Raw genomic sequence first — 18,190 nt, forward strand, 5'->3', positions numbered from 1 at the left:
TAGAGTAATCAGGTTGGATGAATAAGAGAAAAGAACCTCACAGCCCTATAAGCAGCAGCTACAGTATAATATTACAAGTGGCTACATGCATAGTCGTCTCTATTCTCACTTTTGTCAGTCTTCTCTCTGCAGAGCAGGCTTCTCATCGCTCTCTCTCCCTTGCTTTGTTCATCCTCTTTGCTGCTGTCTGAAGCAGCGCCACACTGGAGCACTAATGAACGAGTTGAGAGCAATCCAACACAGATCTCCCATCAGCTGAACAGCAGCAGCAACACTGTCAGCATCTGAGGCAACGAGCCACAACGACTGATCTGCAGTCAGCGGGAGGCAGCCGTAAAAAGCAAATGACAGCCCTGGGAAAGCCATAAAGTCGTGAGGTGGTTTCAGAGCCAGATCAGTGGGTTGAGAGACAAAGGACCTGAGGGACATGGTCGAATGCCTTGTCCAGATCCACAAAGTGAGGATTGCTTCAGTGCAACAGCAAACCTTATCCACGCTCAGAGGCTGACCCTCACTGCACTTTCTCTTTCTGAAGACAAAGGACCTGTCCCCTTCTGGAGGAGCTCAGCCATGGAGGAGACGCTCACCTGCAGCCGAAGCCCTTTCTCCCAGGTGTTTGGGCGTCAGGGTCAGCTCATGCAAGCCAGTGAGTCTTAAATCCTGCAAAATATCAAAACAGCAAAGTTTTATTTACCTTGTCTGATTCTGAGTTTAACTTGATTGCACGCAATGTTCTTAGGCATACAAGCATGTTAGCCATCACAGACAGTTTTTAAAGTAGACATGAAAAAAAACAACACAAATATAAATCCTGTAATACTGTTATAGAAGATGTGGAGTAACGGTTCAAAATGTCCCCCTTTAAATAACCTGTCGGAAATAATTTCACCTTGTGTTACATTAATACACCTTAAAAAGAAAAAGAGGATTTAGTATGAATTTTAATACATGTTGTGTTCTGTGAAAGCGTTATGAAAAAGATGCAACTTACATTTCAAAGCACCTGATGCAGCATGCCTATGTCAAATGTCTGGGCTTTATATTTTATTTCTTTGTTACCTACTACATTGTGCTATGCATACTTTATGGTATCATACAGTTTGATACAAAAATGTTAATGTCAGCATACTAAAATTAGTTCCACAACAGTATGAACTGTAGAACACAACCTAATAATGCAGTAATCCTGCAATACTGCTTTTGTGATGTTTAATAGATAAATGTTACCCAACTATTACACAGCAGTGCATGTTGATTTTAGTCACATCCATTTCTACAAGTTATTCTATAAAATGCTGCTGCACCAACCCTAAAAATTAATTTAGTAGATCTTTGTAAATATGTTTGAGGTTGCCGAATGAAATGGCAATGGAAAAATGGATGTTTTCTCATAATTATGATGCTGAGTGAGTTGTGTTGTCTTGTTTTATTAGTAAATGTTTTCTCTTTGGCTGCTTGCATTCTTAAACTGGAAATGTTAGGTTTTTATTGTTGCATTTTGTATCACAAACTTTTCTTAAATTGCTTAATGAGAGCTGTTTGTTTAGAGTCCTTATTTGTGGTCAGAATGGATGAGAGTGGATAGGTTTCCTGATGTGAACGATTGAAATGATTACTCTGCTTAGGTATCCACATCCAGTGGAGAATGCAGCAGGCAGTTTATCAGCAGAGAAGACGCGACTGGTTAAATATTTGGAGCTACGCTGAGCTTTCTTTGTACTTTGTTGCACATTTACTTTACATATAACCATGGGGTATTATTGTGCTGCTCCTCTGTTGCTTTCCTCCTTTCAGATTAAAGACAACTTGAAGTAAAACTGTGGTGCTAATTTATAGCAGCTCCCCTCCAATGCCCGCTTATCAGTCACAGCATTGGTGAGAGGGCCGGGAACATTAAACCCAAATGCCACTCTCTGGTTGTGAATATGACATTTTTATTGCATGTGTTGTAGTGAATTACAGTCAGTCTTGCATTCCTAAGTTATCTGTGCTCTTTGAAGCTTGTGCTGCATGTCTGTGATTTTTGGATGTGTCAGACGGAAGCGAAGGGGAGAGGGAGCTGAGGGGATGGTAAGAAAATGAGCAAGCTGTAAATTGTGTGAATAAGAGATGGGGTTTTTTTCTGTTAGCTGTAGCCTTACTGTTACACAGCTGCTGGAAGACTAATCCACAGTAATGCTGGCTTGCAATATGTGAACAGTAATTATAGGGGGGATATTTTGTTATCGTTGGCTGTCACCCGTCAGTGGATCAGAAGTCTCTCAGCTATATGCAAAGGCCTGTCTGAATTGCAGAGAGAAAATTCATTACATGACTGTTGCACATGCCCAGAGACTTGAATATTAACAGCCTTCTGGTGGTACACTAGCAAGTAGAATAAATACTAGACATTTTTTTCCCCCTCGTACATCACGTTCGCATGGCAATGCCAGGTGCACAATTCTGTTCTTATTCCCTGCTGGTGGCATGACTTGCTCTGTGTTTAGCATTGTGATGTGTTGTCAAAAATCCCTCAGCAGCCAGTGCTCCCATTCCTGGCTTTGAAATAGTTAGGTTCATTTCTTTTCAAGGTTAGTTCATTCTAGCTAGAGCGTTATTTCTACCAGTCACCGCTTGTGCGCAATTGTGCTATCAAATACTTTTTTTGTATAATTGAAATTACTGTATCCTTGTTCCTTTTGAGGATCAAAAACAATTTGTAGCACAGTAGTATAGTATGTTTAAAAGGTTAATAAGCATGGGTTTAGTGCTCATTAGCAAAACATTATTAACTAGTTATTTAGTTATGTAGGCTGTCGACAGGGCTGGATCAATAGTATCACTTCATCAGGAACTCAAATTTTTGGCAGTCAAAACTTAAATCTTGACTGTGGAGTAAGAAATAAAATTTGAACAATCCATCCATTCCACTTTGTCCAGGGGCAGCCGGTTCAGCTCCACAGCCCAGACATCCCCTTCCCAGTAGTGCATCCCAGCCCATCCTGGCAGACCCCGAGGCATTCCGAAGGTATATGGAATGTATATGTATAAAAAGCCTCCAGCGTGTTCTGGGTCTGCCCCGGGGCCTCTAATCAGTTAGTTTGAACAAAAGCTCCTGTCTGCCACAGTTTCTTGGCCTAAATTTCAGAGCGGTCTCTGACAAAGTACTGTAAATCAGCAGGTGCAGTAAAATGATTAATGCACACCACTAATTTGACATTGGTTCCCTTTCTGTGTATTTCTTTATTTATTGAGGTGGATTGTGTTGCATTTAAAGCTGCGTGATGCACTAAAGTAACTTGCTTTTTATAATTTTCTTTAATGTGGCAAATCCATGTTTTTATATTTTTATTGCATTATTTGAAACTATAGAACAAAATTAAATGAGAGAGATTTATTTTAAAGAATTGATAATTTAATGCAATTTTTAAGTAAGGCTGCATTTCCATTAAGACCTCAATGAAATTTTGACTTTTCAAAGACAGTGTAAACACTGGAGGAGAGCATACGGTAGATTTTCAGTTTATCAGCCAAAGTTACAAACTTTTTTTTTTAAAACCTATCACTTCACATTTGAATATTTCTTTAAAATGCAATAAACCGTTGGAAAATCCCTCTGCTCAGGAGAGCGGAGCTTGATTTTGAAGTTTTAATACGTGACCATGACAGGTGTAGGACATATTTTGGTCTTCTTTGAAGTGATTAATTCCTCTTCTCCTTCCACTTGTGTTATGGCTCAAGCAGACTTGGAGTTCCTCACACCTCCTTAGCCAGTGGGCTTTCCTGTGGTAAGAGATTAGCTTCATGCTGCTGCTGCTAATCATGCAGAATGAGTCACATTGCAAGGCTTTTGTCGGTTTCTCGAAGTGTGTGTGTGTGTGTGTGTGTGCACTTAGTAAGGTAAAGTATGGTTTGGTGAGTGATGGATGTTAGCTGTTTCTGAGATTTTCTTTATTTGAACCAGAAGGAAACGGTTGATCAGTGAAGATGTGACTCTACAAGATTTGTGCATTTTATTATGCTTCACATTCCGTTTGCTGCTATTTATATTGTACCGGATGAAATAAAGCTACTAGAGATGCATTATCAGATTTAACACAAACTCGCTGAGGAAAAATATTACACAACACCAAAAAAAAGAATTTGGGTACAGACAAAAATCCACTGTGCATTACTTTGGTGTTGTGCTTTTGCTGGCGTAGCTTTTGGTATTTTAGGATGATATACACTTGAATTTGAGTTCTCTTAAATAGTGTGTAGTGATCCAGCTGGGGACTGAGTGCATTTTGCTGCATATTATGGTGATTAGCACTTAACACCACTGCCATTAAGAGAATTTATGCTGAGGTACCTTACATGACCTTGCTTACTCCTAGTACAGTGCTATACATTGCATATTAATTAAAACTGTATGTTAGCATCATATCAAGTACACAGGAGGATAAATAATGCTGTATTCCTCAGCATGCTGTAATTTGTTATTGCAGACAACGAATCAGAATATGTTTTCACAGTGGCTTTGCTGCAGTATTTTGGCTTATTGCAGCATAACTCGGACATTATTGTGACTGTAATGTAGCTTCAGATGGCGTTTCTCATAGGAGTCCGTTTCTGGCTTGATTCTCTGGTTTGGAAAAGTCTGGATTAACAATAATTTTATGACACCAATCCTAAGGTAAGATATTTATAGTTATGTAGCATGCACTCTAACCTGTTAATCACAGATGAATGCAAGTCAGTCATCTACACCAGTGGGCCTCACATGATTGAGAAACCATGATACTGCCATCCATGAAGCTAATTCCCAGCAAGGCATCAGAATCACATGTTGAATATAAAGCTTGCCACAGTGATCACACAGCCATCCATGCAAAAGACTATGAACTGTACAAATAGTTTTATTTGTAATTCTGTGTCCATACAGTAGATTTAAATGTTTTCTCAACAAAACACTTCATGTCAGGTTTTTTCTGGAAGTCATCAGTCCCCACAGAGGAAAGGCAGCCATTTGAGTTTTAGTGCCCGACTACGGGACACCTGGTAGGCTGTAAAATTTACAATGCACACTACCTCCCCCCATTCCTGAGCTCAGACTTGAATGTCTCCAACTTCCATTTACCTTCAGATGGATGAGCATACTGTCAGAGGAGCCTAATTGAAAACAGAGTTAGGATCAGCAGAGTGTGTCACTGCATCTACTTTGCCTCATCTATCTAGCTGTCCTTATTTTTTGCTAATACAATGTTTGTGTGTTAACACATGCTGTCACACATAGGGCTCATTGTAAACACAAATTATGTGCTTAAAATTGTTTTCCATGTTGTTGTTGTTCTAAAGAGTTGACATTAAAAAGAGATATAGAACCAATAACAAAAGGCTTTTAGCCTACTGATTTTATCTACAGTGCAGTGAAGATAATGCAGTATATTTAATTCTGTGACGATGTAGTGCTGCAGAATGTGTGGAAATTTGGTTCCCTATAGTAAAAGCCATAACAATACCTTCCAAGGACATGACGGTAGATGGTGTCTGTGCTGTGCAGCTTCACATAGATGTAGTGTTTCTTGCTGCTCCACCCACTACCATCCACTGTGTTGTGTGCAAATATTTTAACAGCAAACCAACAGGTAACTATTTGCTGCATCTGGAGCCATATGATTTTGAATGGTTAGCTTTTGATAAAGGTTTTTAAAATCAATTTTGGTAGGATTATTGCTGGTTTTAGGTGATGTTCTCTGAAGGATTATGGGTTACTTAATTTTAATAAGCATGATGCACTGTTTGCATGCAGGTAATCCTTCTGTCTGGTTTTTGACTGAATAAAAGCACAGGTGTAACATTTTCTTATTTTATTAAGCATGATGCACTGTTTGCAGGCAGGCAATCCTTCTGTCTGGTTTTTGACTCAATAAAAGCACAGGTGTAACATTTTCTTCACCGATGGCTATAAAATGATCACTTTGCTGGTAACAGAATCCACCAAACAATTCACACTGAAATTGACAGCAGTATAGTGACATGATTTTTGTTGACATGAGTGGGGAGACTAGTTCAGTGTCCTTTTGGCTCTCAGTGGTTCTCTGTTTATGGTGTTGGTTAGTAGTGAGTAAAAGTACAAATATAAATTCTGCTCTTGCATGGTCACACACTAGACTGTCAGTTTTTCCATAAAATATAATGGTGATGCCTCAAAGTGCACATCAGATTTTTCCCTTCATGCTTGCAACAGAATTATTGGATTCAGATTAAAACTTCACAACGTCAGTTTGACCCTTGAGTGATTGTGTGGAGTCGTGTCATATTTTAGGGACAACCCTTCTGTGTTCTCTGCAAGTGCAACCCTCACTAATCACTGAAAGCTGATTATGTTTGTAGTTGTGATTGTTTGGCAGAGTGTGTCATTGTTTGGACATGAGTTTCAGTTCCTATGTTGTTTTTCTCTCTTGGCTGTGTTTATCTGCAGAGACGGGTGGATGATCCCTCAGCAGTGGCTTGCAATTCTTCTGCCAATCACGTGAATCCTAGTCTTTAATCTTTCACTTCTCTGCTTCTGAATCCTCATTTCAGGCATCTGTGCTCTCCCATCTAGACAAATCATTTCTGCCAAGCTTTTCTCATTTATAAGTGATAAAAGCTTAGATGCTAATCTCAAACACATACAAGATTATAGGACAAGTGTTGCCCATTTAAAGTAAAGCAATAATTCTTGCTGTGACTTTGAGAACATGCACTTCTGGTTTTCTACTTTGTGCTTTTTACAGTTTATATTTCCAGAGTTCCAAATAGTAAAACAAATTATAGGAGATTTCTAAAAGCAAATAGTTTTACAAAGTGCAGTGTTTCGAGCCTGTAATATGGTAAAGCAACAACCCTACTGCAGCCCTTGGCTCATATCACAATGCTGCATAATGTGCTGCTTTTTCCCTATAAAACAAAATATTTCATAACATAGAACAAAGTTCTTTTTACTCAGTGGCACTCTGTATTCCCTTGGTTAAAACTGTCCATAGTGTAGATGTCAGCACTAGCACTAAAATACATAAGAAAGCCCAGTTGCTGTTGCACTCACATCATTTAGCCAAACAAGTAAAGCCCTGTGGATGGCAAAATTTATGCTGTCATCAAATGCCAAACATTAATTAAATGCTGCATACTTAATCGGGGCTAACAGAATAATATATATTATGTGTCAGTTGCAGGTTATTAGACAAAGATGGTCATAAAAATGATGCACTATGTTGTCTAACCAAGGTTAGAAGGCCGTTTCGCTCGATGTGTGTAGAGGCTTGAAATCTCACCTTCAACTCTAATCATCAGAGACTCCTCTGCCTAAGGGAGTAATCTCACTCTAGCTGAGGTGTTAGGATGGCGCAGCACAGCGGGCTTCAGTACCACACAGAGCTGCTGTTGAACTGAGCTGACCCCAGTGATTGGCCATGTCTGAACATGGCGTTATTGGCTGAAGTACAAGTTCTGAGTTGCTATTCAAAACCATTTGAACTCAACATGTTAAAAAGGTTGTGGAGAACTTACAGGGTCAGTTCATCAAATTAGGTATTGAAAAGATACCTAAATTTAATGGGTCCTTACAAAAAATGTTTTATGTACGTTTTAATTCTGCTGGTGCAGTTAAGTTTCTCTTCACTTCTGTTGCATGAAGTAAGGGCAGAATTTTAGGCTCCGCCCACATTACTGACCTTAATGATCAAGTTCAATCTTTACAACTTTACCACTAGCTACCACTGCTAGCTTTCATATTTGTACAGTAACTATACAAGTAATGATGTAACATGACTTTTAATGAGCATTTCCTTGAGGTGTTGCTCTGAAACCATGGAAACCTTATTTAATTATTACTGTAAATTTCATTAAAAGGAAGTTTCCTGATGAAATGCTCTATAAAGTTTTAATTTAAACACTAAACTGTGACAGAGCGCTCTCATTATAATCTCATGTGTTTGTTTTGGCAGCAGCTTCCAGTCCCCAGAGCCAAATCAGCAGGGGTGACGGTGAAAGGAAATAGTCTTGTCAAGTGTGATTCATGCATTTCTCCCTTTCTCCTGGTGCCAGTACGTACACTTCTCATGTGTAGTTATAGAAGCTGTGGCACAGCAGATATCTCTACTCATACTTCAGATGCCATGCTTCTTATTCTGCTTATCATTTTCACTGACCAGCACCTTTGTCTTTGAAACCCTTCCATGAATGCTAAAATTTCAAACATCAAGATGCTTTAGACTTTATCAGTTTAATCTAAAAACAAGAGTATTAAGGCAAGTTTTGCTGGTGAGATTCAGATTTCTGCTTTAATTTGCAACTATTTATTCTAATGCACTCAGCATTAGCCATTAACTGTTCAGTGAAAGTGCATTATCCTGTTAGAGAGCATTTCACAGTGAGAGCATTTTTGTCTTTAAAATTCACATGACGTTGCAGTAAAATTAAGAGTGCTGCATTCAAATATCCTCTCATGGAAGTGAGATGTTCACAGAGCACTCGAAGTTCAATTCTGAACCCTAGATGAATCACAATCTGGCAAATTCAACAAACAAATTAAAGTTTGTTTTTGCATAAAAAAATATAGGCAAACATTTATCAGCATCTAGGTGCTTGGGCTAGATCCAAACTTTGACTGTATAAAATGCTTCTTATAGTTCAGAGATGCAGCAAAACACTTTCAGACCGCACTGTCTATGAAAAGACTTCACATAATCTTATCAAAGCAAAAAAAAAAAAAAAGTGAAACAGTGCTGAATTGACATAACAGTTTAATCTTATTCTGACTTTGGCAGAGCAGCCTGTGTATTGAATCCTTTTTGTTTGTGCAGAGCTTTGTCTTGGCTGCAGCCAAATTTAAACTCAACCAGAGACTGCAAAGCAGTAGACAGGAGGCTTTTCCTTCTAAGTTGAGAACCCTGAGTCTGTTTATGAGGCAACAGTATTACAAGATGAAGTTAATGCACAAACATTAGTCCATTTATGTTGCAGCTGGTGTCCCTTTGTGCCCACACCGTTTTTATTATTCCATCTCTCATGATGAAAAAGAGTACAGGCTCAAGCTGGTTTTTAATCCATTCAGCAATTGAGGATGCTGTTACAAATGCGATAGAAAACATAAGAATTAGGACAGAGACGAGGAGTGTTTGTCATTTAAAGCCAGCACTGGATTTTTTTCCATCATGGGCAAACACACACAAACAAACAAACCATTTTTATATGCACAGCTTACCAGCTCCGGGAAGCCACATCCCATTTCTGCTTCTTTTCTTTTATTCCACCCATTACAGTGCTAACAGATGTGATTAGTGGACTTTAATGAGCTCTGCAGAGATGAGAGTTCTGCTGGCTGCTTTCTGCTTCACAGATACAGAACCCCCGGGGTTCCACATCACCAAATGAATGATGTAGTTCTCACTGTTTGCACCATCCCTATCTTTTTATTTTCAGTGTGTAAATCTTTTGTGGGCACTGTATGTGGGAAGTTGTTGACGTGATGTGCATTTGTATATGCACTTGGAAACGCATGTATTACACTCACCAGCCACTTCATTAGGCACACATGTACAATTGTATGCACTTTAGTGCAACAGTTCTGCTTTAACATTTGTGTTTATGGCACTCAAAATTATTCAGTTGAAATTTTCATAAATGTATAAATTGTATTTTTAATATTGAGGTCATAGTTAAGTGGTTTTGTACTGAACTACATTATATTCAGAGGTGTTCCTAATATTCGGACCCTTTCATGTATGTAGCTTGGGAGGACAAAAATATAGACACCTTTGGATATAATGCAGTCCAGTACAAATCAGAAGTATTGCACTGAATTTCATACAGTTATACAGGTGTACCCAATAGCGTGGCCTGTGAGTGTACCTGCAACCTGTTTATAGTGTGTCCATGAACTTTAAATGAGCTCCTGATTCAGGTTTTTGTGTGCGCATGCAGACTAGGGCTGCAAATATTACATTTTTTTGCATCATAATTAATACATCATTAAAAATGAATTTGATTAAATGACAGATTAATCAGTTGGTTAAAAAAAATGTTCAGCCATCGATTTCAAAACCCAAATAAATTGTGTTAGAAACGTTATATTTGTAGAAAAGCAGCAAGTCCTGTTCTTTGACAAGCTGGGACTAGCAAATAGTGTTTTGAATGTTCAAGGAATGCTTGATATTAGAGCTACAACTAATGGTTATCATCAGTTAATCTGCCAATTATTTTTGGTTATACAATATATAAAGAATTTTAAAATGGTGCCAAAATTCCCTTTTTAATTTCCCAGAGCCCAACACAATGCATTGAGCTTCTTTGTTTTTTTCTAAGCAACTGTTAAGTTTTCTAAGTATAATAATAAATTAACTCCTATGCTCTAGAGCAGTCTTTCTTGACCTGAGGGGGTGGGCCCCCATAGCGAACAGACAGCACACCCTGTCCCTGTTTCACTTGACTTATCTGACAAAGTGTAAATCTTAATCAATGCACCCTTGACTGAATGTCACTGTGCCTTTGCTGCTGCTGAAGTATTTTATTCTTTTGCTTCCATTTTACATTTTCATTGTGTATCCTCCAGGAACACGAGATTTTTCAGTGCATGTTTGTATATGCATAGTTGTCTGAGGTTACCTTTTAATGAATCACCTTCATGTATAATAGACCCAACCCTCCAAACCCACACAGCCGCTACTGAAAACACTTCAGACATCATCTGCATACACATCAGGTGTTGAACAGTAATAATATCATTTACGATCATTACATATGCTGGAAGTCTCTTTGCAAGGCAAAGAAAATTCCCTCTTATACCATAGCTGTTCATTTTGACAGTGCATTCCTATTCGATCATGTACTGTATTTTCATACCAGCAGACAAAAATTTAACTTGTCATTAATTTAAAGATTTTCATGCTCTTTTTCTGTTTTTATTAGGTGTAACCTGGGAATGTTTGTCACCTCAGTGATTTGCATTCATTTCACAGTGTGATTAAATTCAGTGGGAGTGCTGTAAACAGCATTAGACCATTAGACTCGGTTTACAGGCTTTAGGCCAGTGCTGTGGAGCTTTATTGTTACCAATAGGGGGCAGTGTTGTGTAGCTCTACTACCCAGCCAGATCGTTTATGCATTCCCCCAGTAAAAATCTATGACAGACAATTTTCTGACATTTATAAAACCATTCCATGTAGCTCAGGTCTGTGAGTTCAAAGTACCTGTCCTCTGGTCAGTTTTGACTCTTTGCCCTATATTTTAGTACAGAATTTCATTGATTTTATCTTTATATTGTTATAGTGCATCTGTTCCATTGGCCAAATGTTTAATTCACTAATTGTGCACACAAAATTTTTGCCACATACACAAAATATTTCCTTGCTGGAACCATCTTCCACTGTGTGGTTATTGGATACTTTGACCCAAGGCTGTCTTTGAAATACAAATATGTAAAAACTGATCTTAAGACTACTACTTTTTATTAAATATCTACTGAAGAAAAAGATGCACATGTTTTATGACACTGAAATAAACTTATCTTTGTTCGACCTTTACTGCTCAGCGCATAGCAAGTCTGACACCAGAACTTCCCCATGAATGGATTTTGGATCATGACTCCATATTACTCATCATTTTTCCAAATACCCCATTATCTAGGCTTTAGTCTGACCTTTCCATCTTTAAGGTTTGCTGCATATACTATTTGAAACCCTTTTCATCTGTACTACTGTAGTGATCTTCTTTCCCCCGTGGCACCCAGAGTTCTCTCTCCTGAAAAGATAAAACCCTGACTGGCTGCTACTGGGGCCTCTCCTTCTCATTTCTTGTTCTGTTAATGCTCTATAGGAGGACATGTAAGGCACTTTGAGATTTGCTTATGTTGTCAAGACACAGATTTAAGAAAAAAAGATGTAAGACTAAAACAGAGAGAAAACATGCAAAGGCTGAACTGGAGTGACAATTTGATTTTTGTTACATCTACTGTAATGCAACTACACCAATTTCCTTTTTCCTTGCCATCTCCATGCTTCTGCCTCTCTTTAGTCACTTGCCGACTTGCTGAAGGCAAGCTCTAGGTGACATCTATTTCAGTTTGCAGACGAAGACACGGCATGACAATCCCTGGTGTATTTTGCATCGCTATCCTTGGCAGCAATACCACTGCATTACCCAGTCTGTCACAGTGATGTGCTGGGTTACTTTGCTAACACAGAATATGTGAAAAGCAAACAAATTTACTTTGCAAATGTTTTGTATGGGCATTATCAGTTGTAGCCTATAAAATGTCTATTGCCCTAAATGCTTTGCCTAGTCTCGTGTTAATGTCATCATCATATTGGGTAAAACATTTTGGTTTCCCATGCAGTAAATAAATCAATTATTTCTGTGATAACACTCAGTTACATTTCAATTTGACTTGCACACAAGCAGCCTCTTTATTTGGTATACCTGTAAAATCTAATACAATAAAACAGCTTGGCCATAAATTCAAACTTTTGCAAAAAAAAATAATGTTCAGTTTTTATTGGCACTCTTTTAGAGATGTCTTAAATGTTTTTCATTGAGGCTGATCACTCTAGTTTATTAGGTACACCTAGCTAAAACTAATGTGGTGTAATACAACACTCCTGCATGAATTTCTCCCTTTGGTAGTTAAACTGTTTACCAGAAGTGGTTTCATTTGTCATACAGTTGTCTGTGATGATGCTGAAATGTACTGATATGTTTTTGGTTTTTGTTCATGCTGTTTATATATAAAACAAGCCTAACTTTTATGAAAATGTGTGTATTTTCAGTGTATCAATGTGCAAACAGCTGAGCAAGCTCATGAAAGAATGACCTTAAACCCTCAGTAGCGTTCCACAGACCTTCACTACTTGCTGTATATACTGTAACACAACCAGAGTCAGATTTATATTGCTCCTGTCCTCTTTGTGTTTGGGATCAACTTCCTTCCCATATGTCTTGAAGCTGTGCTTGCTCACAAAACTAAAGCCTGTTCAGTTTTGTGTTTTCAGGACATGAAAGGAAAACTGAAAGCACACAGTATTTGATTAACAAGCGCCTGCAATTCCTATTTTGCCCAGTAGAGGTCACTGTGAGTAAGCAGCTGAAACCACATCTGCCAAAGCTCAGCTGAGTGAGTGAAGTAGCCCTGAACATAATTGTTAAAGTGTCTCTTGGTTTCCTCTTGGATGAAAAACGTGTGAAATTAGCAGAAAGCTGGAGTGTGGCCCCTTTTCTTCAAGTCAAAATTAAATATCAGCAGAAAAAAAAGAAAGAACATCAGGTTAGTGTAGTTCATCTACTCATGTGTTAAGACAGTGTTTAGAGAGCTGAACTGGCCTCAGTGTCTGTGAATTCAGATAACTATCCCACTCTCACATTTAAACATATGATGTGTGTTCCACTATCACCTCAGGGGGCAGAGTCTTTGACTTCAGCCCCTTGCTCCCTTATCATGGCAGCCTTCAGTGCCGACTTGTCAAATTTCCTTCTCAAAGCTTGTTTGCATGGAAATGTCAAGCACAGTGAAAGAATTTTTTTTGTTATATAACACATTAATCTAAGCACTCTGTGTGTGTGTTGGGGGGCATTTTGTGCGAAAGAGGCTTTATATTTGCATCCTGAAAAGACCCACTCCAAATCCTGGCCTAAAATTGCCCTCTCCATATGGATTTAACAGGTTGGATTTCATTATTCGGCCAGAATGTGCCAGTGCATGATTCCTGCAGAACACGAGATTTAATGGCTCAGTCTGTATCAGATGACATCTGGACACAGGGTCAATCCTTGATTGCTGCACCTTTGCCTCCCCTTATAACTGACAAAGTTGTAAGGTTAAGGTTTTAACTAAGTTTAAATCCTGGAAAGATGCTTAATGAGGCATTAGGGGTTAGTGCATTAGCTCATGAAAAATACAAAAGATACTTATGCTAAAAAGGCGGAAAAATATGGTAATTGCTTTTTCTCTAGCTCTGTCATTTATCCAACATTTTCACCATGTGGGTGGCCTCGGAAATAGTTGTGGTGACCTTTCAAAGACGAAATGAGATTAATGGTAAATGGAAGGGGGCTGAGGAAGTCTGTGTGTGTGAGAAGGAGGAAATGCAGCAAGGGTGGCTATAGATTTTTAATGTGGGAGCCTAGCGGTAGAGGAAGCCTGAAAGGAGAGGTTTGCCAGGGACACACAAGGGCAAGAACAGGGAAACAAAAACAGGATGGCTCTCAAGCTGACATGGAACATTCTGGAGCAGAGAGGGCGTTGACACACAGTTAGTGACAGTAGGAAACTGTGCTCTTCACTGAGTTATCTCTGTTTCTGCTCAGCCAGGGGAAAGAAGAAACACTGTATGTCCTGCTAGTGGAAGCATGTAATGATATACTTACAGTAAGCCTGCCTGCACTCTGATATGTACTGCCTATTTAAAACTATAATTTTTAGTTTATAATTCCATCTTTTTCAGTAGGATTCACTGTGCAGTTTTAGTTGGATTTACCAGACTAGTGACTTTTTTTTAGAAATCACCAAGTCAAAATCCAAAATTACCAAATGCACCGCATGTTCACAGCCTATTTGTGATGACTTTTATTTTTGTGTCACCCTTTAGCTGTGCAGTCGTTGAACAGCCTGAATGACCAGATTGCAAGCTTCATGGTGACTGGACCCAAGCCCCTGGAGCAGGAGGAGCACGCCTTTCTGCCCTCTGAGAAGGAGACACTGCAGAAGTCCATGACCCTAATGAGGCACCTCCTTGTGGATGCTCAGGTACAAGAAACAGTACACTAATTAGCCCACATGGAGGCAGATAGGGTTCAAGGAGGAGAGGCTCATCATGCACAGAATGGTTAATAGATGCAGCTGGGAGTGTTCAGGTCTAACTCCATCTGAAAGCTGAGCTGTATAGCATGCTAATCACACCAGTATAACAGTGGAAATTTTCACCAAACACATTTCATTTCAAGGAGCCTGCTGCCAAGTCAATAGATGATGGTGAACCAATTGCAATTTGTGGAAACTTTCATTCTAGCTCTGTAAAACATCCTCGATGAAATCATTATCATCTTGTAGCACAGTGTACTTTGAATGAATCTTTCTGTGCTACCTTCAGATATATTTAGTGTCGTTTTTCTATTATTTTCTGACATTGCTGGAAAAACCTAAAATACTTGAGGGGATAATTCATTTGAAAACTATTATTAGTTGCAGGTCTATGTACAACACAATGAGATCATCTAGGACTGATATGAGATTTAAAAATAAGACACTTAAATCTGTAAAACACAAAGAAAAACCGAACTTGTGCTGATACATATTGGCCTTGCAGTGCTGGAGTACACTTCACGCATGAGTTTGCACCAGGGCAAATTGTTTGTGGAGATGCAGAATATATTTTTGAGCGGCTCCAGCAAAAGGCCTCAGATGAAATGAAAATATTGACTGTGTGTAATAGAGGTGCAGCAACAAGGTTATGCTTCCTCCATTATAGTCAATTGCCACTTAACATTTCCCCAGTGCAACGATGGATTCATTGAATATAACATATTATTAAAAAGTCTTATTTCTTCTCACTCCTTCCTCCCCTCACCCCCTCCCTCAGCTGAATCGTCCTCCAACCCCTCCTCTTATTCAGAGATGACCCTAGTGTCCTCAAAAAACAATTTTCTGTTGCAGAAATCGTCCAGATAAGCAGCTTTAGGATTGATGTTTGGCGACTATTTGCACTGGCACCTGTTTAACAAATTAATTTGCCGAACCACTATTATATCAGATAAACATGATAGGCACGTGATATTATGGGCAGCCCCTCTAATGCATGTGTTCTCTTCCTCTTGTTTTACTGAGGATTTCATGTAACCTTTCACAGAGGAAGAGTAAACAGAAGAGAGGATGAGAGGCTGGATTCTTACAGGCTCCAGTTAGGGGAGAGGGAGGGTGCAGCCAGCTTGAAGTGGCAATGTCAAGAGTGTGACTAAGCTGTTTGTGATTTAATATGCATATGCTTGTTGTGGTAATTTGGCACAGTGTTTATCTCTAATCTCTCACATGCTGGCAATTTTACTGCATGTGCTGGAATGTAACGTATTTAAAATAGAAAATGAAAACTGAGAAATTAAATTAAAATTGTTCTGATCTCTAATCTACTAGACTCCTTAACTTTAAGTATTTGGTGTTTGCTTCTCTCGTTGGCTTTGTGGCTAAAGACTTTATGGTTACCACACAGATCCAAAAAACATGCACCTCCTTGCCATTTTTATGCCTTTGTTTCACTCGATCTCATATTTTATTTCCTGTTGAGGCTAAAAACACGTTTAATGCTCCAAGCTCAAGGAAACTCCACTAGGACTGGAGCAGTGAAAACTGCCCAGCGACTGATGACTGGTGGTGTCTCTCTCTCTGTGTCACTTTATCATCTTATCTCTCGTTGCCTTTCTAAAAGACAGGTCGCCATCTTTCTTTCAGCATCACAGCAAACTTTGTCTTGTTAATTTAGTCAAATTCAGCACTCTGTTGAACATTACTCTTTTCATTTTAGTCATAACATAAGTAAAATGTCATAAAGCAGGTGTTATATCAGGATCAGCTTTGTTTCCTCAGAACACAAAGCTCTATTTGACCCTAATTCCAAAATAAAATTAATGCAGATCCTGAAAAATTCTGGCTTTTACCAATATAGATTGGTTTGGTCCAATCTATATAAGATGGACCCAGGAGTCCAAAACTTTTAATCTTGATCAGATTTGGAAATCCAGCAGTTTGTGGTCCAGGATCAGACAACTCATCTAGATTTTGTTCCGGTATTTCAATTCAAGATAAGGTCACACAGATCCAGATTTGGACTTTTCAAGATTACCAGATCCTGAATATTAGTGTTATAATCCTACCTGTCACCTCCTAGTAGATATGACGAACAGCCTAAGGAAGACAGACAGTATAGTAATTCAGAGCCATGATAAGAAATTATATTTTCCAAATACACACAACACTTACATAAAATCATAAAGGAATTGCAGTTTAAAAAAAAAGCATCCTGCTGATGATGTGGCTGTTCTCTACAGTTACTTTTGCAGGTTGACCACATGCTAATCCTGTGATTTAGTTTTGAACTACCCATTTTGAGGAGATGAACCAGATTAAAGCTTGGATTTGATTTCTGATCTAATCAGATGTCAGCATGATCCCAATCTTGTTTTTTTTTTTGTGTGTGTGTGTGTGTGTGTGTGTGGTTTTCCTCTGAAGGCCATCCAAATCTGATCCACTAGGATAAAGATTACAAGTTTTGAACTCTTTAGCCCTAGTGATGACAAAAATAGTAACATGTCTAAATTATAAGACGAATGAGAACTTAAGTGGCGATGGTGTGGTCGCCACATCTTAAACTGACAATTCATGGATGATGTTTATACTGATCGTTTGTGGGGGTTGGTTCATTGTTGTTTTCTGCCTGAAATTGTCACAAATCTCTTTACAACAACATATGTTGTATTGTAGGTGCACTGAGTATTAAATAAACCCACAGCTGGCAAACACTCAATTTAGTTCTGGAAACCTTTACTTGATCGCATCTCTCTTAGCTCCAATATCACGGCCTCTCATTAAAACAAGCCACTGCTATTGTCCTGCAAGAGACAGCTGACTACAGAGCTGCTTGGTGTGGATATTCTTTCCTCTGAAGGCCCATCTGGTGCATAACCTGCAGTCAGTCTGGGAGGAGACTGGCTGCTGAGCTTTTGCCAATGACCCCTCCCTTTAACTCCTCTTCCCTGTGCTGTGACTACATTAGCTGAGCTGTCACTCATGAGCGCAGGGCAGGTGGGGGGTGGAAGAGAGAAAGAGCGAGTTTGGTCACAGAGGGGCTGTGGGTGCAGTTTGGAGGCCAGTAAAGGTGACTGTGACACTGACCGAGTGGAGACATTGATAAATAAGATGTATCCGAGCTCCTCTGACCTCTGACAAAAATCTAGCTAAAAGCCTTCCCTAAAATATTCTTAACTTTATAGATATATAATGCGACCTAAATTTCATTTAATGACGTTTCTACTCTCCCCCACCACCAAAAAGCATTCTTGAGCCAATTTCAATACACTGACCACAAAGCAGATCAATGTTGATGGCATTTCCTATTATTCAGAAATATTATATGCCTATAAAGTCTACAGTCTTTGCTTTGTAATAAAGTACTGCAGACATCTCAGTGACATTATTATACAGTATTAT

At 38.9% G+C, this 18,190-nt stretch overlaps 1 protein-coding gene across 2 annotated transcripts in view; it reads left to right on the forward strand.

The window, feature by feature from the left end:
• The first annotated feature begins 544 nt into the window (after nucleotides 1-544).
• Nucleotides 545-18,190, forward strand: part of LOC109970000 (kazrin) — a 151,692-nt gene continuing 134,046 nt past the window's right edge. For both annotated transcript variants that reach the window (XM_020617283.1, XM_020617292.1), the window contains exons 1-2: nucleotides 545-646; nucleotides 14,583-14,740. In XM_020617283.1, the coding sequence (XP_020472939.1) occupies nucleotides 571-646; nucleotides 14,583-14,740 (234 nt within the window). In that variant the 5' untranslated portion in view covers nucleotides 545-570. The remainder of the gene's footprint in view (nucleotides 647-14,582; nucleotides 14,741-18,190) is intronic.

The sequence above is a fragment of the Monopterus albus genome, unplaced genomic scaffold (assembly GCF_001952655.1).
Source record: "Monopterus albus unplaced genomic scaffold, M_albus_1.0 scaffold6.1, whole genome shotgun sequence".
Classification (NCBI taxonomy): Eukaryota; Metazoa; Chordata; class Actinopteri; order Synbranchiformes; family Synbranchidae; genus Monopterus; species Monopterus albus.